Source organism: Emydura macquarii, unplaced genomic scaffold (genome assembly GCF_026122565.2).
Source record: "Emydura macquarii macquarii isolate MOO-44397 ecotype Brisbane River unplaced genomic scaffold, CSIRO-AGI_Emac_v2 contig_2897, whole genome shotgun sequence".
In the NCBI taxonomy this organism is placed as follows: domain Eukaryota; kingdom Metazoa; phylum Chordata; order Testudines; family Chelidae; genus Emydura; species Emydura macquarii.
The window spans coordinates 26,204,095-26,229,392 of NW_027133034.1; the positions used below are offsets into that span (position 1 = coordinate 26,204,095).

General features: G+C 41.5%; 1 protein-coding gene across 1 annotated transcript in view; it reads left to right on the forward strand.

The window, feature by feature from the left end:
• Positions 1-1,470: 1,470 nt before the first annotated feature.
• PGGT1B (protein geranylgeranyltransferase type I subunit beta) overlaps positions 1,471-25,298 on the forward strand; it is a 57,404-nt gene continuing 33,576 nt past the window's right edge. Inside the window, exons 1-3 of the mRNA XM_067568677.1 lie at positions 1,471-2,041; positions 9,425-9,543; positions 24,438-24,505. Coding sequence (XP_067424778.1) covers positions 1,908-2,041; positions 9,425-9,543; positions 24,438-24,505 — 321 coding nt within the window. The 5' untranslated portion in view covers positions 1,471-1,907. The remainder of the gene's footprint in view (positions 2,042-9,424; positions 9,544-24,437; positions 24,506-25,298) is intronic.

Here is a 25,298-nt window from a genome sequence, read left to right on the forward strand (position 1 = left end):
GCCCCATTCCCTACCCACACACACAGGAAGGTTGGGATGCACTGATAGAGCTAGGGCTACAGGATGGATGGGGTTCACTGGCAGAGCTAGAGGGTGCTATGCCTTCCTCAGCTGAGCCTGCAATTGTTCTTGTCTCTTCTACCATCCCTCACTCTACCACCTCCTAATAGCCCTCCTCTCCCAGAAAGCATTCACCTGTCTAATTTTTTCCTCAAATACTTTGATTAGATTGCCACAATTTGAGTCATGAAGGCAACCTCCAGCCACTCAGTGGAAAATGCCTTTTGTCTTTGGTGTGTGTGTGATTAACTGATACTTAGTTATATTAATTGGAGAATGGGTTCACAGCAGTTATGAGGTCCGTGATTCATCTAATCATTAGTTAAGTTGAACAATATAAGGAACTAAAACCATTTTTTTTGGGGGGGGGGGGGGTAGGCTGTACTCTGAAAACACTTCAGTCAAATTATCCCAGATTTGGATCACCAATGATACTCTGCATGATATTCATTTTGGAGAGTGTAACCTTAAACTAAAGTCATAGTTTTCCATAAAGGAGAAACAGCAAAGTATAAATTCTGATGGGAGTGTAATGACACCAGAAATTCTAAAATTCTTAAATATACAATTACATGGGAAAATACCTAGACACCATCATAATTCTGTTTATCCACAAATTCTTCCATTGTTTATAAATAGGGGTCAGAGAATTTGAATTTTTAAAAAATTTCTACAGACCATTTTGATTATTTTTAAGCATTTTTTTAATCTTGACAAATTTTCAGAATGGCAGAAAATTATGGGGGTGTATAGCAAAGAATCAGGGCAGGTCAGGCTTTAATTTTTTAATGACAGTGATGTTGAGATTCAAAGTGTTAAAACTTTATAACTGTTAAACCACAAATTGTCAACATAAAATTAAAATATACAAAGGAAATAACCTTAAAGTCTGTCTCAAGCACCATTTTTCTTACTTTGCCTGTCAACTTCAGTTCTTACCAGTGGAAATATTTTTGTCACTGTGTGTTTACAGTGACCTCAGCATTTACCAAAAACATTATCTAATTCTTCAAGCCCATTTATAGTTTGTTTATAGCGTCACGGTCAGCACCAGCATGCTATGAAGTTGGAGGTTTTGGCTAAATCCTCTCATACCTGGTCGCACTCCCCATGGAATAACGAATGTTTCTTCGTTGTCTACAAAAAAACTTTAAAGACTAACACATTTAATTTCTGCAGGCATTTCCTGGGCTGCAACCCACTTCACCAGTTGACACGTAACAGGCATTGTCAAGTGTGTGACTGATTGGGGTAGTTTGTGCTGGACGAGCTTAGTTAAGGGAGGTTGCGATGGACGCATCAGGCACAGTCTGGGTGTGTGCTGAGGCTGCAGTTCCGCTGCCCCCCGTTGACGGCTGCGGTCACGGTGTACAGCCCTTCTGGGACTCGAACTCCAGGTGCCGCGAAGGGGGACGTGAAAGTGACGTGGCGTTTCCCCTTCCACCACTAGCCCCGCCCCCTCAGCACCACCACCCTCGTCAGCGCGCGCACTCGCGGCGGCGGCGGCGACTCCTCCCTCCCCCAGCCTGGATGAACGAACGTACCACCGCGGCGCAGACACGTCGCAAGTCGCGCCCGGCAGCTGCCTCAGGGCCCTCCACGTTCTGGCCACACCCCCGGAAACTAGCCCCGCCCTTCTCGCGTTAGCCAGCTCGGAGCGCTCGCTCGCTCTCGCGCGCTGGCCGGAAGTATTGCAGCCCTGAGTTGACTTCCCGGCCCAGGGAACGCTAATATCTAGATCACGTGAGCGGGCGTCCGGCCACGCGGGGCGCGGTGGTGACGCGCATGTGCAGGCCGGGGCCGCTGGCCTGGCTTGGCCTGGTGGCGGCCAGGGGAGGGCGAGCAAGATGGCGGCCGAGGAGGAGGATCCGGGCATTGGGGACGGGGAGCGGCTAGATTTCCTGAAGGAGCGGCACGTGCGCTTCTTCCAGCGCTGCCTGCAGATCCTGCCCGAGCGATACTCCTCCTTGGAGACCAGCAGGTACCGGCCTGGGCGCGGAGGGGGCCGCCCCCTGAGGCTGGCGGGGGGCCGGAGAGGGTCTGTTGGAGCTGCCCCAGGGCCCGTCCCATCGAGGCGCTTCTAGGTCGGATTCTGCCCGTGGCCGGCTCCCAGCCGGGGGGTCCCGCCCGCCCGCTTGCGTGTCGGCCGCGCTGAGGTCCCAGCAGCGGGGTCTGGCCGGTGACACGGTCGGTCTCTGCAATTAGCCTCCCCGGGTCCCTCCCGCTTTGAGGGCAGGTCTCAGCTGCTGTTCGGGGACCGCTCGTGCCGGGCAGCTCTGGGGGGGCCGGGGCTCTGGGTAGCTTCCCTCTGCGGGGCTCCATCCCCTGCCGCGCCTGACCTGCTCTGCCTCGCCTGCGGGGGGCCGCACCGGCGGTGCCCACACTGGCCCGTGAGGGGAAAACGCTCCGATCGCTATTGCAGCTACCCTGCTAGTAGCAGCAGCGAGGGCGGTGGTCAGAGCCCGCGCTAGGCATAAACAGCCGGTTCAGCAATTTTAGGGCCCTAAGCCGCTCAAGGGGCCCCCTGTTCATTATTAGTTGGGAGGGGGGCCGCAAAAATATTCCTGTTTAGGGCCCCCCAATGGGCTAGCATTGGTGGTGGTGGTGGTGGTGTAGGTAGGGCAGACGTGTTCCTATCGGAATACTTTCTGTCCGTTAAAGTCTGGATGTCACTGATTGTAACATGTTGTTGCCCTTTCTAAACTAGCGTTCCTATGAGTGTTAGAGCAGTGATGGGAGAGCACCCAAAATACTAGTGTTGTCAGGGCTGTAGTTTTCACCCTCCCGAGGCCTTCTGGGAGAAATGCAACCAAGAGAAGGTTGGAGTAAGCAGGTGACCCCGTTACTGTCAGCCCTCACTCTGACTGGAAGGATCTCCTGCTTTGTGCATTGAAGGTCAGCAGTGTGGAGGGCAGATTAATTAAAACTCCTGTTTGAAAACAATGAATTTAATCACGAAGTAGAAAACTTTGATTTATAAACTTAACATTGTTTTCCATTTGTAGTTTGAACCTTTTCTTTGGGAAAATAAGTTCTCATTGGTTGATATAACGATTGACATGTTGACTTTATTATTTACAGCTGAATATAGCTGTTGAACTCATTTTGATCATTTCTTCTGCTAACCAGGAGAATGCACTATACTTACACACGTTAAAGTAACTATAGCACTTAACATACATTTATTCAGCTACTTACTGTCTGCATTTTGTAATATGGTAGAAAATGGTGAATGATGTATTTCTTCTTTACTAGGTACCTAACTTTGATCACGACTAGTGAGTGCCAAGCTGCATTTGGATGGAAATTGGAATCCAATTTAAAATTCCCCAAAACATGATTTTAAAATCGTTTTTAGTAGTTGAATAAAATGACCAGAATTTTTCCACTTCAGCTTTTAATCTGGATTTAAACACTTCACTCTGAAGAATGTTAAATTACTTTGACGAATGGACATTTTGCTAACCTGAAATCAAAAGTAAAGAAGGCAAATATTTTTCTGTATGGCTGAAAGTACTGACATTTGGGGAAAAAAGGAAAGACCTGTATTCACTCCATTATAAAGACTGGAAATTATTTAAATACTTAATATCGCTTGTAACATACTGTGTCATTTATAAAGCTTGATGTTAGAAGTTAGATGTTTTCTCCCTGACTCTGAATATATAAAAAAAAAAGCTATTAACTCATAAAGGTTACAGCATATTACAGTTTTATTTATTTAAATGATGTGAATAGATTAAAGCAAGCTTAGGCTCTAACATAAATCATCAAATTTAAAACCGGTTTATTTTAAAAAATAATTTAACTTTTAAAAAAGTTTTACCCACTCTGACAGCAAAAGAAGATCCACTGACCACTGCTCGTAGGGAAAACCCAAAGTAAACAAATGGGGAGAGAAAAGACAGGAAGGTAAAATGGCTGTTGGCGCTTGAGAGCGGATAAGAGACCTTTTTTAAAATCTGGGACACATACAGTGATCTATAGGTACATGACAAAAGGGGGAAATATTCATGAAGTCCTACCTAGTGACATAGTACCTAGAGATGGAAAAGACCTAATAGTCACATCTGTCATTTATGGGCCAATATATGGCTGTTTGTTCCTTACATTATATTTCATAAAAACATAGGACCGATCATATAGAGTCATACCAGTTGTCCAGCTAGCCCAGTATTCGATTTTCTGACAGTGTCCAATGCCAGATGCTTCAGAAGGGATGAACAGGACAAGGCAATTATCAAGTGATCCATCATCCAGTCCCAGCATCTGGTAGACAGAGGTTTAGGGACACCCAGATGGGGTTGCATCAGTGACCCTCTTGGCTATTAGCCATTGATGGACTTATTTTCCATGCACTTATCTAATTCTTTTTCAAACCCAGTTATATTTTTGACCTTCACAGTATTCCCTGGCAATAAGTTCCACAGACTGACTGACTGACTGCGTTGTGTGAAGTACTTCCTTTTGATTGTTTAAAACCCGCTACCTATTAATTTCATTGGGTGGACCCCCTGGTTCTTGTGTTATGGGAAAGGAGTAAATAACACTTCCTTATTCAGTTTACAGACCTCTATCATATCTCCCCCTTAGCTGTCTCTTTTCCAGACTGAATAGTCCCAGTCTTTTTAATCTCTCCTTGTACAGAAACTGTTCCATATTCTTAATAATTTTTGTTGCCTTTCGCTGTACCTCTTCCATTTCTAATGTATCTTTTTTGAGATGATGGACCAGAACTGCTTGCAGTATTCAAGGTGTGGGCATACCATGGATTTATATAATGGCATTATTGTATTTGCTGTCTTACTATCTAGCCCTTTCCTAATGGCTCATAACATTCTGTTAGCTTTTTTGAGTTCTTCTGCGCATTGAATGGATGTTTTCAGAGAACTGTCCATGATGATTCCCAGATCTTTCTTGAGTTGTAACAGCTAATTTAGACTGCATCATTTTGTGTGTATAATTGGTATTAGGTTTTCCAGTATGCTTTACTTTGTATTTATCAACATTGAATTTCATCTGCCATTTGGTTGCCCCATCACCCAATTTTGTGAAATCCCTTTGTAACTCTTTGCAGGCTGCTTTGGATTTAACTATTTTGAGTAATTTTATATAATCTGCAAACTTTACCACTTCACTCTTTATCCCAGGTCATTTATGAATATGTTGAACAGCACTGGTCCAGTACAGATTAGTGGGGGACACTGCTATTTACTTCTCTCCTTTCTGAAAACTGACCATTTATTCCTACCCTTTGTTTCCTCTCTTTTAACTAGCTTCTGATCCAGGAGAGGATCTTCCCTCTTATTCCATGACTGCTTAGTTTGCTTAATAGTCTTTGGTGAAGGACCTTGTCAAAGGCTTTCTGAAAGTCCTCATACCGTATGTGCTGGATCACTCTTCTCCACATATTTGTTGACCCTCTCAAAGAATCCTAATGGATTGGTGAGGCATGATTTCCCTTTACAAAAGCAATGTTGACTCTTCCTCAACAAATCGTGTTGGTCCATGTGTCTGACAATTCTGTTCTTTCACTATGGTTTCATCCAGTTTGCCTGGTACTGAAGTTAGGCTTACTGGTCCATAGTTGCAAGGATCGCTTCTGGAGTCTTTTAAAAAAAATTAGCTATTCGCCAGTCATCTGGTACAGAAGCTGATTTAAGTGATAGGTTATATATCACAGTTAGTAGTTCTGCAATTTCACATTTGAATTTCTTCAGAACTCTTGGGTGAATACCATCTGGTCCTGGTGACTTGTTACTGTTTAATTTATGAATATGATCCAAAACCTCTTCTGTTGCCACCTCAATTTGGGACAGTTCCTCCAACTTGTACTTTTAAAAAAAAATGTCTCACATGTGGGAATCTCCTTTACATCCTCTCCAGGGAAGACTGATGCAAAGAATTCATTTAGTTTCTCCACAATGGTCTTATCTTCTTTGAGTGCTTCTTTAGCGCCTCAATCATCCAGTGGCCTCACTGTTTTTTTGGCAGGTTTCCTACTTCTGATGTACCTTTTTTTTTTTTTTTTTTTTGGGTAATTGTTAATTGAGTTCTTTGCTAGTTGCATTTCAGATTCTTTTTTGGCCTGCCTAATTATATGTTTGCACTTAAATTTCCCAATATTTGCAATTATCTGGAAGGTAGATCTAGACATTGTCCTTTTTCTCCCTTCCTACCATGCATTTCATTAAATATATAAATTGTACAATAGATTAGTGAAGTAGTCTTTGATCTCTGTTGAAATACCAGTGCAAGTCAAAAGGGAAAATGAGTTTGGAGCTCTTAAACCTAGTGCTCACTAGACATTTGTTGATGTCATCAAACCATTGCACAGTCGAGCATTGAGTTAAAATAGTACGGTTTTGTAAACCGTGTTTGAGGTGTATTAGCAGAGTTGTATTGAAACTTGCATGGAGCTTGCCCACAATATTTTTGATTAATCTAGTGCTGATACCACTTTTAGGAGCCCTCCATTTACTTGCAGTCTAGTGGTGGGGAGAATCTTAAATGGCACTGTAGTTTCTATGGAGTACTTATGTTTAATAACTTAAATATGCAGTGTTCTATAACTGCTGTGTAACGGGGCATAATACTGAAATAATATGTTAAATCAGTTGAAGTTACAAACTGATAACATATTTTCAGGTATAAAGTGTCAATTTAATTAAAAGCAGAGATATTCTGTACTGAGCATGCAGGGCTTGAGTCATCAAACTTATTTGCACACACAAATTTCTGTTGTAGTATGCTAATGTTTAGCTTAATATTTTATGAACGTGATAATTTATTAATGTTGTTTAATCCTCACAGTACCTTGTGAGTGTGGACAAATTGTTATTCCCAGGTTAGTTATATGGGTGCCGAATCAAAGGTCATCATTTGTTCAGGGCTGCTTAGAGACTTAATGTGAGAACAAAGATGAGAACTCAGAAGCTGGATTCCATATTCCATGCTGAAACCACTAGACCATAATCACTTAAATTTATTTTAATTTCTAGTTATTGTATGCAGCAATAGCAATGGTAACTTTTCAGTAATGAATTCAGTAATGTACGTCTCACCATCACACTTAGTGCAGTAAGTGCCTGCAGAGTTCTTTTACAAGGGGAAGACCATAAGAATTCCCTTGAACTATTAGGTCTCTTTGCAGTTGGTGATACATTATGGTATTTTTCCTGTGTTGCTTGTTCGATATCTCAAATAGCCATTAAAAAAGAGTTTTGAATTATACTTGAAAAACTGTATTCTTTGTCCATGGCCGAGGACCAGGAGTTCTGAGTCTTTCAGTAATCAATGTGAACCTTTTTTCTCTAATTTCAGATTGAGGCTTGATTTTACAAAAAAAAAGAGAGAGATACTGATTTTGAGTTCCCTGTTTATCTGTAGGACACACTAGCAAATCAAGGCTATGAGCGTTCAGACTTCATGAATTTTAGTTTGCAGGCAAATGTCAAACGTGTTTGACATTTGACTGTGAATTGAAATGTATGCAGTACCTGAAGTGGCAGGTGAAAAAATCATCATATTCCTAATGTTGCCAATTTGGCTTTTGTTTCAAAATGGGGATGCTATGATTGAAATCTACAGATGAGCTACAACAGTTATTTGTATTAGCCTTAGTGTGAATTCTTTGTTTTTCTGTGAATTCCAGTGCTTAATCTGTAAATCTATTTCTGACTTCTTCCTGGAAATTTTAAGGTGCTGTTTTTTGCTACCCAAATGCGCCTCTCTGGTTGAAGAAATGATGGGTCCAAATTGCTCAATTAGACCCTTTTTGGTGCTTTTTTAAACTGGTGTTTATGCATTTCCACTACATTTCAGCTATGCTTTCCTTCCATATGTACAATATTTAGTGTTTTCAGGTTAATTTGCAGCAAGTTCCTACTATTTGACTTGTCGTTTTCTTTATGTACTCATGTTCATTTAACCATGCAGCATAATGTAAAAAGGATTTTTCAGCACTTACCTTGTGTACTAGCACACAGATTATCTACTGCAACATTGGTCAAATCTGGAAAATACTGTGTGCTGCCTGCCAAAAATGAATGATCATTTAATTTAGTTGAAATTAATTATTTTTTAATTTAATTTTTTTATTTCTATTTTGTTCACTGTAAGTGGTATTTTTCCTGTGATGTTGTTCGCGAAGGCTAGCGTGGTGGCACAGATATCTGAAAGTACCACTGTAAGAAGGGTTAATCTTGCACTGGTCAAAGAACTTTGCAGCTCTCTAATTAAAATGACCATTTGGCTTCATGCAGGCGTTTTCTGTGGATAGCCTGACGTGTTGTATCTCTGTACTTGGACATGTCCCCATAAGTTATAATAAATTGACATAACCTTACAACCTCATTGTTCACAAAATTAGCTTTCATGACAAGGACAAAGTTACAATACTGTCACATGCAGCACTCTTTCAGAAAGGGCACATTGCTAAAGTGTGCATTATCCGGGATAGTACATGGAAGAAAGTCTTGTCTGAGCCACAGCTCAAAAATGTGCTTGTGACACTGCTACACTCTGTTGGCAAAACTCCTGTTGTCTTAGAAGAAATGTATATCTGTGTTCACTGGGCTGGCTTTGTACTTGTGGTAAAAGAGAATGCATTATTTTTGTTTCATTTGTACCTCCTAATTCACAGGACCCTTTTTGAATAATGGTTTGTTTGACTTGTGTTCCTTCTCTTCCTCTTGTGCTAATGTACACTAGCTGTGCAAAACAATTCTCAGTCTATGTGCTTGTGGCAAGCCTCTGAGAATGGGTCTCATTGCAGTTAGACATCTGCGGCTGGCCCACGCCAGCTGACTCAGGCTTGTGGGTCTCTGGCTAAGAGGCTGTTTAATTGTGGTGTAGATGTTTGGGCTCAGGCAGGCTGCAGCCTGAGCTCGGGGTCCCTCCCACCTCACAGGATCCTAGAGTTCAGGCTCCAGCCCAAGCCTGAACATCTACATGGCAATTAAACAACCCCACAAATCAGCTGTCGTGGGCCAGCTGCAGGTTTTTAATTGCAATATAGATTTACGCTAATTGTTTGTTAGGCATTTCCTCCCAGACTTGAGTACATAAGCTTGTGTATGCTTGATTCCCTTTTCTCTTTTCAAGACAAATACTTAAGTATCTGGCACTTCATTAATTGTACAAAAGGATATGTGATTTATGCAATCAAGAGCCTTATTCAAGAATGTAGAAATATCTAAGTAAATAAGAAAACTATTGCATGAAATAGGTAAAATTCCTTTTTTTACAGGCTAGACTTAGCCAAAGGTTAAGGTTTGATTATTTTTCATTTTTGCATTTAATTTTGTTGATTTCCAGTGTGAAATTTCCAGTGGGAAGTGAAAGTCGTATCTTTTTCTTTTAGGTTGACAATTGCATTTTTCGCACTCTCTGGTCTGGATATGTTGGATTCCTTAGATGTGGTGAACAAAGATCATATAATAGAGTGGATTTATTCCCTGCAGGTCCTTCCCACAGAAGACAGTGAGTGAGTTTTTAGCTTTTTTTATTGTTGACATTAATACCTTTATGTTGCTTTTAGCCCTTGGGAAGAGTGCAGTTTTTTCACAGAACACAGATGTAACTTTTCAGAGGTGCTGAGTACTTGCAACTCTCATTCACTTGAAATAAAAGTTGTGTACACTTAGCAATTCTTTTTTTTAAAAAAAAAAAAGAAAAAGAAAAACCTCTTTTGGCCTGACTTTTCAGAAGAATCCAGTAGTTTTAACTTTTTTCACATATTCCTGTTGAAGCCATGAAATGATTTTGAAGACATGAACATGTAACGTTTTAGTAAACTTTACCATTAATAGTGGGACAGAATGATGAGTTCTGTGTGGTTTGCAAGGTTTCCTAATCAATTAAGTGTGATGGCTTACCACATGCTTTTTTTCATACTTGAACCAACTGCAGGTGTTTCCTTTAAAGAGTTTGCAGGCTACTTCTATGAGAGAGATGTGCACATCATATGCAGCTGTAGTGCTTATCAGTGATTGTACTGATTTAACTGCTAACATAGCTATAATTAATGTAAGCAACACTGAAGCAGCTACAGGTTAGTCATGTAAGGGAAGAGTGGAGCAATAATGAAAGATAGCAGCTGTTGAAAATTGGGGATTGGAAGGTTGGAGTACAAAATAGGACAGGCATATGATCCCCCACTTCTTAAAGGTCTAGTTCTTGGAGATGGCTAAATTACCTGTTTAAAATATCACTTTTAGAATGAACAGCCCTGGTGCTGTATCCCAGGGAATAACAGGGAGCTCAGTTATATTTCATGACAGGACTGTTAACATCCTGTCTGTTGCTTTACAGTGTTTAGCCATTTGTATGTGTGCAAAGTGGGTATGAAATGAACTGTAGTGTTACTCACCTCAAGCTTACTTTGCAGAGGTGTAAATAACTACACAGTTTGCAAGATAGTGGAGACCCAGATGCCAGGGTTATTCTTGGGATCCATTACTGTGACCTCAGTTAATGCATGTAACAGACACAGACCTGCTGGTCATTACAACCATGTAATTGAGGGAGATTTGAGCCCTTAATAGGTTAAGATCTGCATGATCAACTTCCATATATGTATAAAAAGTAAAAATATCAAGAGAGTGGATTGGAAGTTCCCAAAGGCACAGCTACAGAAATTTGCCTGTGAGGCAGTGTGGTTTAGTGACAAGGAAATGGGAGACAGCAGGCCTAGGTTCCTTTGCAGGCTCTAATGCACAAGACTACAATGGGAGCCAGCAAGCCATTTAATATCTCTGAACCTCAGTGTTGTCGTCCATAAAAAAATGGGGATGATCCCTACTTTTTTGTTAAACTCTTTGGGCTGCATGGATGAAAAGTATGTGAGTTGCAAGTATGACTGTGCTAGTCTACCTGCTAAACTCTTTCATAAATCTTTCCATGGTTTATTTATAAATCCAGACCATCAGTAGCATAAAATGTTTCTTCTATTAGTTGTTTTTAGGAATAGAATAAAATATTTACCTCTAATGTATTGTTGAATCTGTTCATGTAGCTCTTCTCTAAAAAAACAATTTTAACAAAAGTACTTTTTTTTAATTAACTGACTTTCTTAACAAAGGCTAAATTGCTGATTTCCAGTTTTCAAGTGGTATAAAGTATTTTTTCCTCATTCCGGCAGCTCATGAACTGTCTGGCCTTTGTTAGTGGTTTGGTTTAGCAGATGTTTTGGGCCCTGTTCCAGGACTGTGTAGCACAGAGGTCCTCAAACTGTGGCGTGTGTGCCCCTAGGGGGCTGTGGAGGAATGTTTGGGTGGGGGGAGGGAAGATGTGGCAGGGCCCAAGCCAGCCCCCATTGGGAGGGGGGGGGAGAGCAGGGAGGGAGCGTCACCCAGCTTTGCTCTGCCTCAAGCTCTGCTCCAGACCACCGCTCCCCCCAGTGGTGTCCTTAGGCTTATCCTTGAGGGCCTGACCCCTGACTGTGGCCCCAGCCCTAGCTGGTTGAGTAGCAGGGGGCACGGACAGGGGTCAGAAGGGGCACAGGGTAAAAAGTTTGGGGACTACTAAGCAGGTTGAGGATTTTGGACATTGTAGTCTCTAGTCTTTTATCTAGTGTATCCTCCAACAGCTTATTTTATGTTTAAAATGATAAAAATGCTCCTATCACTTGTACATCCTTTCAATAAGTATACAACATAGCAACATCTCTCAATCCCTAAAATTAGGCCTAAAAACTCATAGGTGAACAGTCAGCCCCCTGAAAACAGGTGTGAGACTAAATGAACCTATAGTGTGCACTGCAGCTCCACAGACACTGGCTCTGTCTAGGCAATGTAAAGGAGAGTGCCAAAGTCGTGGGTCTTCTAAGAATGGCCAGACACCAGCTCCAGGCATTCAGAGCTAAGGATTGCTAACCAGACTGCCTTTCATGTAGTAGCACAATACTATTCATTCCCTCTGAAGAACCACTGTTGGAAGACAGGATACTGGGCTAGATTGATCACTGGTCTGACCCAGTATGGCCATTCTTATGTTCTCATGTAAAGATCCTTTTTTCAACTTGCAGCCCATAATGGTCTATGAGCATGAGCATTTAGGGGGAAAAAACACATCTGAGGCAATGAATTTCTATTCTGATGAGTCACAAATCTCTCTCCTCACCAGTAACATTTCCATCCACCTTAGCTACTGCAACTCATTCACTCTGGCATCTCAAATACAAATGTTGCCCCCTTCTATTTATACAAAATACAGCTGCTGAGCTCCACTTCCTTTGTCTGTAATTTGATCATGTAACTTCCCTCTTTGAATTTCTCCACTAACTTCTCATCTGCTAGCACATCAAATTTAAGCTTCTTGTTGCCAGTTTCAAAGCTCTGCAGAACTCTTCCCCTCCCTAGTCAAGCTTCATGTTGCTGTCTGTCTGTGCCCTCTGCACTGTCACTATTCTCAGCCTTGTTCACCATTTGTGAACCTCTAGCACAATCACCTCTGTGCCTTCTTCCATTTGTCCTTTGATTGTGAGTTCCTTGGGACTGTCCGTGAGTGTTTGAAAGGTGCTGGGCCTATAGAAGGCACTGTTGTAAATGAAATAAATGGCTCATTTAGGAAACAGATTGTAAAAGAAATGACACCTGCCCAGAAGGCTACTTTACAATGAAGTAGGTGCTTTAAAGATGTAGATAATACTAAAAGACTAACAAATTGGATATTGATATCAGTAAGTGTGCAAAAAGAGCCGTTTAAAAAATACCAAATAAATTGGCAGGTCTTCAAATTTTGAAGTGACTCATAATTTTCAGTACATTTCAGCTAGTCAAATTGGTTTTTTATGAAATACAGAAAAAATGGGTAACGGAATGATGGGACTAGAATTCTCATCATTCTATCTTCATTGATCTGTTCACTAGAATTCTGTGATGGAATTAATTGCAACGTACCTGCTACTTAAAAGATAAACATAATTCATGGTCCCAGATTCATACAATATAGCTCAGCTGCCATCTCTTCCATCAGCAGAATTCGGACTATCGTTTTGATGGCCCATCATTTTCCCTGTTGGTCCAGTCTTATAACTCTCAGATGTAATGTCATCCTTATGAACTAATATATTTTGCCTTACGAATCCTAAACAGCCTTTTTAATGAAGTAGCTACTTTTTGTTTAAAATACAGAGCAGATTTGTTCTCAAAACAATCAAATACAGCTACCTAATTAGAGTGAAAACCTGTTGTTGATACTGGATGCTTAGTGATCAATGTGGATACCAGTGAGACATGATACTCCTGATTTGCACATCAATAAGGTTTAATGTGCAAGGTTTTTTATAAATATACTCGTTAAATACAAAGCTAAAATTAACTACAATATATTATACTCACTAAACCTGGAGAGCTAAGCAGTCACTCAGAAGACTGTATATAGGAATGGGTTTCTTCAGGGGCCCCGCCAGGGATTCAGTAGATCCTCTGGTCCGACCGGCAGCACTTCCTGCGGAATCAGGTGTTGATGGAGCGTGCCCCTTTGTCTGAGCGATGACTTTTTATACCTCTCTTTACACAACTTTCACCTTATATATTCTATCACCTACATTGGGTTCTTACCCTTAACTACATTCCATTTTCACCATAATAATTGGGGTTGTCAAAATAACATCTGGTAATAAGAGAGGCAGTAAACAAAATATGCCCCTTGGCAGTGGAAAAATGTTCTCCAGACGTTCATGGATAACTTGTTGTTCCCATCACTGTTATCTATGTGCAGTTGCAAGTAGACATATTATGTGTTTTGTCTTCTTATGTACCATGGTATGCGGAAACTGAGACATCTGCAAGGTTACTCAGTATTCTTATTTGTCTCTGCCAACCAGAAGATGTCAGGCTGCTGAGGCCAGAATGATCAAGCAAGTAACTTAAGCTATGCTAGGCCCCAAAACAGTGGTCAGGCAACTCAAATTGCATTGAGCCTCCAACACCTATCAGGCTGCCGCTGCATCAAAATCCATCATATAAAATAACAGCTCTGTCAACCACTTGATTTTGTAGAAATAATGTTACACTGCAAGGGCTTTGTCACTGAATAAATTAATGGCTCCCTCTTTTTATGGGAAAGACTAATTTTAACTTTTATGCATGCTAAATGAACATTAGTTTTCTGGAATGGCAGCATTAGTGTAAGGTTGACTTAAGTCTTAATCTTGTATCTTCACTGCTTTCAGTTTCAGCTCTGTTACTTTCTACTTATGCAGCATTTTCTCCTTTTTCCTGAATGAGGGCCTCTGTTGCACTCTATTTATATTAAAAGGGTTTGGGTCCTATGTATGAAGGATCTATGTGAAAATAGATCATGATATTTTAAATTGTAATCTGGCTCTTCATGCTGGCTGGCTTTTTGTTTTGGTTGGGTCCGTGCACCAGTTATTAAAAATGAGCCACTAGAACTTGCTTATTGAAAAACATACAACTGCTGTGCCCACTTATGCTATTTCAGCAGTACTTAGTAATTATTCAGCTTTTCTGTGAAAATATTTATTAAAAAATTAGAAGTTGAAGCACATAAAGTGGCCTAGTTTACACTACAGAGTCATGTTGACATAAGGCAGCTTATGTTGACCTAATTATGTCGGTGTCTACGCTACAGCCTTGCTCCCGCCGACGTAAGTGCCCTGAGACACTAACATAACTCCACCTCCAATGAGAGGCACAAGGCTTATGTCAGCGTAGTTAGAGTGATGCAGTGTCCATGTAGATGCTACCGTTTCTCACATCCGCTGTTGGCTGTCATTTTTCTCAATTTCACGGCTCCTGGCTGGAGCCCAGAAATTGACAAGAAAGGCTGATAGGCTTCCTGCTGTGAACCCTGTGCCCGGCTCACAGCTCAGCTGTCACCCTGGGGAATGTGGGGAGCTCCAAGTAGAGCCTCGTTGTTCTCCCTGCCGAGCTGCTGCCCTGGGCTCCTGCTGGGGAGCTGGAGAGCTGCCACTGGAGCGGAAAGCCCAGGCTCTTAGCCCCCCTCACTGCCTAAGTTGGTGTAAGCGTTCCTGGTGAGGACATGCACCACCAACAGAAGGAGGATAGTGTAGACATGAAAAACCACCGTAATTATCGTGGTGGCTGTAGGTCGACTTAAGTTTGTAATGTAGACAGGCCCTGTGTCAGGTTTCACTTTCAGGTGTTCTTTATTGCAGAAATTGGGTGAGACCTTAATACTTGTGAAATGTAAGGAGAGGTTAATAGAACAAAAATATTGCAAAAACACTTGATATCAGCTGAATCGTTACATTAGAAATTGATTGAATGCCCTTCATAATTAGAGAGAATATTTTGTTACTTGAGTATGTGGCTCCTTGTTATGCCAGGCACCACTGCTCACAGCTGCCTGCAGGTTCTGGATACCAAGTGAGGAATAAAAACATGCCCACACCAGTTAGGTACACTTATTTTTAGTCACGGCTTACGCTCCAAACAGCAACGGGAGACTCTAGGGCGTGCTGCGGAGCGGGCTGCCGGGGGATTTTGCCTTGCAATCCAAGTGGATTCATGGCCGAGTCTTGTTGCACAGTTTGCATTTCAAGCTTTTATACAGCATTCTCTAGGGAACAGCAAGCATTGGCTAATTTACAGCACCTGACCTTGCTTCCTCACTTTCCTCCTCTTTTGGCACCACCGACAAATTCACACGGCCTTGCACAGCCTGTTTACCAAGCTGAGCAGTGCCTCTTATCAAACCGGTTCTGACCAGGCCCATCAAGCCCCTGTCTCTGTTTAACGTGTCACAAATATCTTCTGCAGCCTGCTCTCCTGTTGTAGGTTTGCGTTGTGGCTCATCTCAGGGGTCAGGAATGTCAGTTATGGTTTAACTCAGCGGTTCCCAACCTTTTTGGCTCACAAGCCACAAATATCATTTTTACAACCCTGTCTATCAACTCATAAAAATATGTATTGACATATAGAAACCACTACATATTTAAAGTAAACATTTTGATGCTACTGTGCCCATTTTTACATTCACTATTTTACACCTACAAATTACTCTCAGTATGTCACACTCTCACAGACAAAGCACTAGTGTAGATGAGTGACTGTTTCTACACACTGAAGCACATGGCCTGGCAACTTAAGTCATGGTGGGTGGCCTGCTAAGTGCAGGCCAAACCAGAAAGCACTAATTTTTAGAGTCCTACCCCTCCTCAAGCATGGTGGGTCCTGGCAGCCTTCCCTTCCACCCCCACTGCAGCCAGACAGAAGGTGTTCCTTGCTGATCTCCCATCCACCTGGCTGCAGCAGGGAAACCGCATGCATCCTGTAGCCCCGTGTGCTCCACCTGGGTCTCTAGGCAGGGACCACCTTTGGCTCCAGCAGGGACACCAGCGCCTAGGGACCAAGGCAGAGCGCTTTGCCGTGCTCTTTGCTACAGCCAGGGGGAGGGGAGCGCTGATCTCCCATTACTTTGGTAGCAGCAAGGAACCTGCACCGGTCTTGTAGCCCCACAGCAGCGTGCTCAGCCTGGGTCCTTAGGCAGTGGCTCCCTTCTGTAGTCAGTGGGAGGGGAGTGGCAGGCCACTTTGCAAGACCCCACGGGTTGGGAACCACTGGTTTAACTCCTAGAGGTCTCTGAGCTGTATTGTGAGCTCTTGCATCTGGAACAAGTGGGATGTTGATTGTTTAACAAAGGTATGTTTTCTCGAAAAGGTGTGTTAACGAAGTGTTTAAAAACACGTCTAAAGATTCTGTCCAGCTTTTCTTTTTTTATGCTTGAGCTATCTGAACTTCATTTTTATTTCCGATACTAGGTGTCTTCTAAGTGGAATTTCTAATGTAGAAAAACAGCTTAAAAGAAACACTCCGATTTAGATAATGAAGAGGGGCTGCAGGTCACTTCTAAAACAAATTCAGTACTTCTGAAAGTTGAGAGCTTTGGACTGAAGTAACCTAGCTGAAGAACAGGCACCACTTGGGCAGCAGTGCCGATAGGGTTCCTGTAGGAGGGAAAGCCTAGTAATTGTGCCCAAGTTGCCACTTAGAGAGGTAGTTCTTGTAACACAAGTAATCTTTCCAGTAGAAATGGGGCTAGGACTGAGACTTATCAAAAAGTCATCCAATGGTAATGACATTTGGTCTCTCCAGACCTCTGCTGGATTTGAAAATGACCTATATCAGGTATACACTAGACACTTCTGTTGGTGTAATGATGTTGGTTAGAAGTGTGATTATTTTGTTTGGGAAACTGGTACAAGCTATAGTGTCAAAAGTTGTGTCTACGCTAAAACGTAGTATAGCTATTTCGACAAACATTTTCTAGTATAGACTAAACCTTCCCCATTGAAGTTGTTTTTGGTGGTTGGTTTTTTGTGAGGATGGAATAAAGATCCTGTGTGAGGTAAAAGCTCAGTTCCTGTACCTATACTCTGTCATAGTTTAAATTTAGATTTGTTACAATGGTCGTTCCTCATCCATCTGTATTCTCAGCTCCAGGACTGAAGAAACAGAAAAATAAATATCACTGAATGTTTGAGGTCATAATTACAACAGAGAATTCTGCTTTTATGTTTACAATTCAGGTACCTAATGGGTAGTAACTTTGACTACTTGGATCTAACTCTCTGTTGTGCTGGATATAGCCCACTTGAAATATGTATCTGGATACATGATTGACTACAATAAATGATTGTTCTTCAGAATCTTAAACAGATTCTAGCCCTTAGGCTTGCAAAGATTGGTTCACAGCTGGAAGACTATGTAGTGATCTCTGAGGCCTTGTCTACACCTAAAACTTAGTTTGACCTAGATACATACATCACTCAGGGGTGTGAAAAATTGCATTCCCCCTGTGACCCATTTAGGTTAATCTAACCCCCACTGGAGATGCAGTTAGGTCAGTGGAAGAATTCTTCTGTCAACCTAGCTACCACCTCTCAGAGAGGTGGATTAAATACGTAAATGAAAATCTCCTTCTGTCACTGCGGGAAATGTTTACTCTGGAATGATACAGTGGCACAGCTGCAGCACCTAAGTTGTGCCGCAGTAGTCTCAAACAGCTCAGTAAGAACCACCCCATTCATTTCAGTGTTGTGTTGAGTGTTGGATTTCTGAGTTATGAATGTGTTTTTCAGGTAACTTAGGAACTCGGTTAGCTCCTGCAGTTACCACAGTTATACATACAAAACAGGTATGCACAAACAGACACACACGAAAAGCAGAAGTAGCAGTGGTGGTAAAAGTGCCCTGTATCCCTTTTTCCGTTGTATGATGTTTGGTGAAACAATCGTATAATAGTGAACAGTTTAGTTTTTACATGAGGACTTTCTTCCTCTGATCTTTCTGTAAAGCTCCTGTTGCCATTTGTTGGGAGTTCTGGTGTGGATCAAGGGTTACTATGTGGCCCTATGTTTGCAGAATTGGCCCACAATTTAAAACATAAACTGTCCTCCTCCAAAGGTAAGAGTTTGACTCCCCTGATGTAGATGTGACGGTATTGGCCTACAGGGGGGGATACTTTGACTTAGTTTTAACTTCTTTTTCCAGGTGTCTTTTGTTACGATTGTTTATAACTGGAGCAATGGGTGGTTATGAACTTCATTTTTATGACTTGTTGCATATTTGTTGGTGCTTTAAACTTTTCAATAGGTACTCATGCCATTAAAAATTAACACTAGATGGTGCTATTTCATAACTACATTTAAATTAAACATTTCAACTGACCATATGCGGTTTACTAGAGTTCTTTCACATATTTAAAGACTTAAAAGTAATAGCATTTCCTTGTGCCGTTGTCAACACAATTTTTTTTTAAATTTACTGATTAAAATAAATCAGAGACCAGGTAGATGAGGTAATATCTTTTATTGGATCAACTTCTGTTGGCCAGAGAGAGAACAGCTTTTAAGGTACACAGAGCTCTTCCTCAGGTCTGGGAAAGATATTCCGTGTCACAACTAAATCCAGGGTCTAACAGGTTACTAACTACTTACCCTAAACCAGGGGTCGACAACCTTAACAAAGGACTGTGCCTAATCTTCCCCCCATCCCTCTTCCTGTACCGATGGCAGTGTTGGCGGCGGGGGTGGGTCTGCAGCCCCCCTGCCGGCAGCGAGCACAGAATGGCGCGGCTCTGGCCAGGGCACCACATGTCGCTCAAAGTCGGCGCGCATGCCACTTTTGGCATGCGTGCCGCAGGTTGCCGACCCCTGCCCTAAACTCATATTCTAAGCTACCATGAAGATCTCTTTAACTTCCCTGTAGCAGGGGGAAGTGCGCTGGTGAATTACGTATGGTTGTAATAAGTTTTACATCGGGGGGTGTTTGTTTTTTTAAAGCCCATAATTTTTAGTGTCTAGCGAAGTTATGAATTTAAGCTTGCAGAAATTCTGTTTCAAGAGCAAGCTGTCAGAAATAGTGCGTCTGGAATTTTTATTTTTAAAAATCCTTTTTTTTAAATGGAATATTTCTGTTCTGTTGATGTTACTAAGGGTGTTTGCAACAAGGGGGAGTGGGTGAGCCATTGTGTAACACCATCAACCTACTGCATGAGAAGAAAATACATCTGATCAGTAACAAAATAGCAAAACTGTTTATACAGAAAGTATTATATGCATAAACAAACTGGAAAATACAAAAATATTTTGCTCTCTCTTCCAGTTTAACAATCTTCATGTGTTACTTGTAGTTACAGTAGATTAGAAATTCACAAAGAAGTGCTTTTCAAGTCGATATCTTTTTGTCAGATTTGCTGTGGCCTGGTCTACACTTACCTGGCGAGTTGGCAGCACTCGACAGGAGTTATGCAAGCTATTCTGCGTAGTTTGCATAACTCCCATCGACTGCTGTGCTTCCCTTCTGTGCGGCGTCTTCGCAGCACTGCACCGACGGGAACTGCGTTCCCATCGATGCAGCGCTATGCCACTTGAGGAGGTGGTTTTACTACGTCGGCTTCCTGATCAATTGAGTGGGTCTACACTGACCCTTCAGTCGATCCAGAAAGATCGATCTGACAGCGGTGACTTTGCCGCCGTCAGTATAGACATACCCTGTGTGAACATCAATTTTCAAGGATTTATATATGGGTTATTGTGATGGTTTGAGGAATCTGTCTATATATAATGCATTAATTCTGTTTTATGTTATGGAATTGTTGTATCATGGAATCCTTCTGTGGATTTGGAATCTACCATTTGCTGAGGGGGTTGTAACGTACACCTACCAGACCAGGGACAGTAGAGAGTCATTAACCTTAATAATTGTGCTCTGACCAAACAATGGGTATGGTAAAAGGGTTGCCTGGGTGGGGAACCAATTTGACCAAGGCTCTCTGCAGAGGGGAGGAGAGTGGAAAATCACCCCCAGAACAAAGAAATCAGGTGTTTGTAGGGGAACACGTACATTCAGGGGACGCACAGAGCAAGACCCAGGAAGCTTGGTGTAGAAGAGAGGAACAGAAAGAATTGGTTTGTTAGCAGTGGAGTCCAGCTTAACTGTGGGACCAGAAAGCTAGGTGAGCTAGAGAGGGAAAGAGGCTCCTTGTTTCTGAACAGAAATCTTGAGTTGCAGGAGAAAGATTGTGGACATCCCAGAGAGTTCTGCACAAGCCCAAAAAACTGTCCAGACTGGTGAGGAAACTGAGGCAGGGAAAATAAGTGGGTTTATTATTTTGTCCAGATGTATGTATTTCTCTTGCTGCTTAGTAAAGAGTAAATAGTGTTTAGAATCCAGTGCAAAGTCTGTGTTTGCTTTTATTGTCATGTGCCCCTGAAGAACTGAACTGCAAACCCAAAGCACCCACACAGCTGGAGTTATGGGAGAGGGGGTGTTGAAGCTATGGGGGAAACCTGAGAGGTCAGCACTAGTCCCAGGGACTAGACGAGTGCTAGACCAAGGCTGCACCCAAGTGTGTGCCTAGTCAACCCAACCCAAGCCAGAGGCAGAGCCTGGAGTTTGTTCAGATGCAGGAGGCATAAAGAGCACATGGAGTCCTAAGAGGTAGGCTCCACACACAAGAGCCTGGGGAGTGTCCAGCCAGAGAGAAAGCTCTACTAGCACTCTTGTCTGTAAGTAACACTTGTATAACTATTTTTGCCTGACATGTTCATGCCAAAATTGTCCAGCTAAAAGTTAGTTGTTTTTACTTCCTGTTTATCACTTCCTCTTTGTCAGCTTAAAACCTTTTATTTTTAAACTCTGGAACTGGAACTTGAAATATGACTGTCTAGTTGCAATATAGCTATGCAACTCTGGAAGCAACCATATATTGGCATGAAATACAAATACTTGTTTAGCCCTTCGACTTAGGGCAGGTCTGCTCTGCCGGCAATGTTCAGCAACAGTCGACGGGAGTTATGCAAGGTACACAGAGTAGCTTGCATAACTCTTGTCGACTTCATTGCTTCTCTTTAGCACGCCGTATCACTGTGCTGCGCCGATGGGAAATGCATTCCTGTTGATGTAGTGCTACACTTTTTTTGGAGGTGGTTTTAATAGATCAACTTCCAGATCAATTGAGCTTGTCCTCACTGCCGCTCAGTCAATCTGGAAAAATCGAGCTGACGGTGGTGAATTTGCCACAGTCAATGTGTTTTATAGCCTTAGTATGACAAGATGACTCCCTTTTGAGTTCCTTAGTCATCGGTAAGGACCTTTGGGGTGCTGTGCTCCCATCCCAGGGTCTGAAGGCATTACCTGTAAGCTGCTGGCTAGGAAATACCAAACTCTAGATTAGTTTATTGGTCTAGCTGACCAGAAAAATCACTAAATTTAACTTCCAACAATAACTCTGCCTAGTAGCAACTCTGTTTTAAAATAATAATAAAAATTGAAAATTAGATGCTGGGTTCAGGATTCTGTTTCTGACGTCAAACACCAAAATAGTGCAAGAAAAGAATCTGTGAAATGCATTCCTTGGTAGTTGAAAGAACTGAAATGAAGATGGAAATTGGAATCTCTAAAAATGAATTTATTTTTAAAACCACGCTTTCTTCGTTGTTGTTGCAGTTACCAGGCTCACTGGCCCTTGGTCTCATCTAGTGCAGCTCCATTCAGGTCTCAGCCCTCAAGCTGTCATAGGTGGAATCTCACGATTTTCTCAGTCTCAGACTGGGACCTGGGCAGCAGTTTCAAGTTCTAAGTGATTAACTGAGGGCTGATGAGGTAATGTTCATTACTTGCTTCTCTGGAAGCAAAGATCATTGGTACCTGGTGACCAGACAGCCTTCTTAAAGCAAAGTATTAATTTCGAATTTAGACAAAAAGGTCTTAAAACAGACTCTAGACATGTTTAGGCAGCTTCTTTAAGGTTTATCATCCTCTGGAATTTTGGGAAGAGCCCAACTGCTTCAGCCATTCACACAGGATCTCTCTCTCTCTTCCATCTTGATCTGTTTTCTTCAGGAACAAAACATTCACAACTCATCCCTCTTCTCTCCAGAGAGTCCTTTTAACTCTTTAATGTTTCTTTGATTTCTGGGCTCCCAACCTTGAAAAACATTTGTGTAACTTTGAGCTGGAGGTAGGCCATTGTCTTGTAATTGTCCCCCAAGTGTGTGTTTTGGAGGGAGCCATTTTATTGCTCTCCTGTTTGTTTTTTCAACAGCCCCCTATTAAGCTAGATCAGTATATTCATATGGGAAAGTCTAATAATCCAGTTCACAGTAATATCACCTTACTGACCAGGTCACATACAATATTTATAAAATTGCATGTTAGTATTTTAAGTTGATTGCATAGCAGCTCCTTGTTTGCCACTGTAGTGCATACAGAGGAAAAGCTAGATGCTGGAATCTATTTGAACTTGTGTTCAGCGTAACAGCAAAACAGTCCTAGTCACAGCACATTCCTGGATGCAACAAGCAACATAACTACATTTCTTTCTAAACTATAAAGGAAGAAAAGTGCCATGTAATCATAAATTGAAGACCATTCTTCAATGAGCAAGGCAATTTCCAAATGTGTTTGTTTTTTTTTAAATGTATTTGTAACTTAAGTCTAAACATGTTATTGGTTTAGTTTAAATTTTTTTTTCCTTAAAAAACAGCAAACCAGTGATTCTGGTTGTGTGTCAGTCAGGAACAGCTGATCATATTTTAAGAAAAAATATGACATGGAACCCTCTGGAAGCACCAAGTTGTGCTGTATGTAATCTGTAGCCACATTATCTTATCATTACTAATTATGTTCTCATTTTTCTCTACTCTCATCCGATGCAATGAGTGTGAAACAGTCTAAAACTGAATTGTAAAACTCTTCTAGAGAGGGAACTCTCTTGTTATGTGCTTATACAGAGGCCCAGGACAGTGGGGCCTACACTGCACCTCTGTGAGTAATGGCTATAAACAGAAACTAGATAAGGATTTTTCTGTTAGAGGAACTTACACCAGTCACTACACTGATGCAAGTTTCTACTTTAGACATGATACACAGATGTAAAGTGGGGCCTCGACTGGTAAATCACATCAGTTTAAGATGCCTTTATATCCATGCACAGTGCATCTATATTAGGGGCTTGCCATGTAACTATGTTGTCTAGTTACCAAGGCGCAAATTTCTCTGGGGTATACAGGGACTAGGGCTTTTAGATCAGAGTTAAAGGTGTAACAGCAAAATTAAGGGGATTTAAAAGCCCCTAGTTGATGGTGAATTAGAATGTTAACTAGCCTTCCAGGCGTCCAGAGATGTGAGTCAAACAGCTAGGTTACTGCAGCTCAGAGACGCATATTTGAGCTGTGTAGAGGACTTGTACTATGCTTGACTTTTGATCATGTGTGGTATGCATTAGTAGGTCTTAAGTACTCAGATTCCATGAAGATCAACACAATATAAAAGCTGTGTATAAAGAGTTTCACATTTGAATGACTGCTAAGTGAGCAATTTTCCCTCTTACAAATAAGTAATGCTTCTTTTAAATCTTTTGACCTTTCAGGTTATTTTAATTTCATAGATCATATCCTGTGTGATTTAACTTAATTAGGACCATCACTGTGAAATGGATAAAAAATCAGTGCCTACTTTAAACCATAACAGTTATGTCTGTGCTATCATGCAGCTGATCCTAAACAGTCATGCTGGGAACAGCAAGTGTTGCTGGATGGAAATCTAGAGGAAAACAGCCTGTTTATACTGGGCATTTTTCCAACTAGGCAATCCCCTCTGTCAGAACAGTGGAAGAAATTTCAACTAGCACAAAATATATTTCAGTCAGGTGAAACATTTTTTATGCTTGGCACTAATACCATTCTGAAAGAACTCTCTCCCCTCTTAAATAATAATATGCTGAGATTGCTTTTACCTTTTCAGTACATTGCCAATCTATGGTAATATTTTGAATTATGTTGAATTAACAAATCTGGATCCTATCCAGAGTTTTTAATTTTTAAATTGGTGTTTCAACAGAGTAAATCTGTTTTTTGTTTCCCCCCCCCCCACTCATAGGATCCAATTTAAATCGCTGTGGGTTCCGAGGCTCTTCGTATTTGGGACTGCCATTCAATCCATCCAAGGTTAGTTGACTGCATGCTTGAGAGATAAGACTCCTGTACTAACTAGTAAATGATCTTATGTAGTTATGCTAAAAAGAAGTCACAACAATGAGAATATATTTCTGAAGTGAATATACAGTAGAACCTCAGAGTTACGAACACCTTGGAAATGGAGATGTTCGTAACTCTGAACAAAACATTATGGTGGTTCTTTCAAAAGTTTACAACTGAACATTAACTTAATGTTTTGAAACACTACTATGCAGAAGAAGAATGCTGCTTTTCCTTTATTTGTTTTAGTAGTTTACCTTTAACACAGTACTGTACTGTATTTGCTTTTTTTTTCTCTCTCTGCTGCTGCCTGATTGTATACTTCTGGTTCCAAATGAGGTGTGTGGTTGACTGGTCAGTTCGTAACTTTGGTGTTTGTAACTCTGAGGTTCTACTGTAGAACCAAGAAACTTTTAAAGAAATTAATATTTGTTTACATTTGCATAGTTTAATAAAGATCCTCACTACACCCATACATAGTATTGTTTCTCTATTTATAAATGGCGATGGAGAATCTGACACGTTATGGCTTCTCAAAGCTACACAGCAAATTATTGGCAGTGCTGGGTTTAGAAAATGGGAGTTCATAATTGCAATCCACTGGCCCCTACTGGGTAAAAATCTTCTCTGGTCCAAGAACTACGTGGACTCTGACTAGAAAAAGCAGAATTCCCCTATTGCAGAGGAGATGCTCAATGCTCTCAACATTCCTCTTTCAGTGTTCAGCTAAAGAACACCTGAATCTTGCTCAGATGTGAGTGAG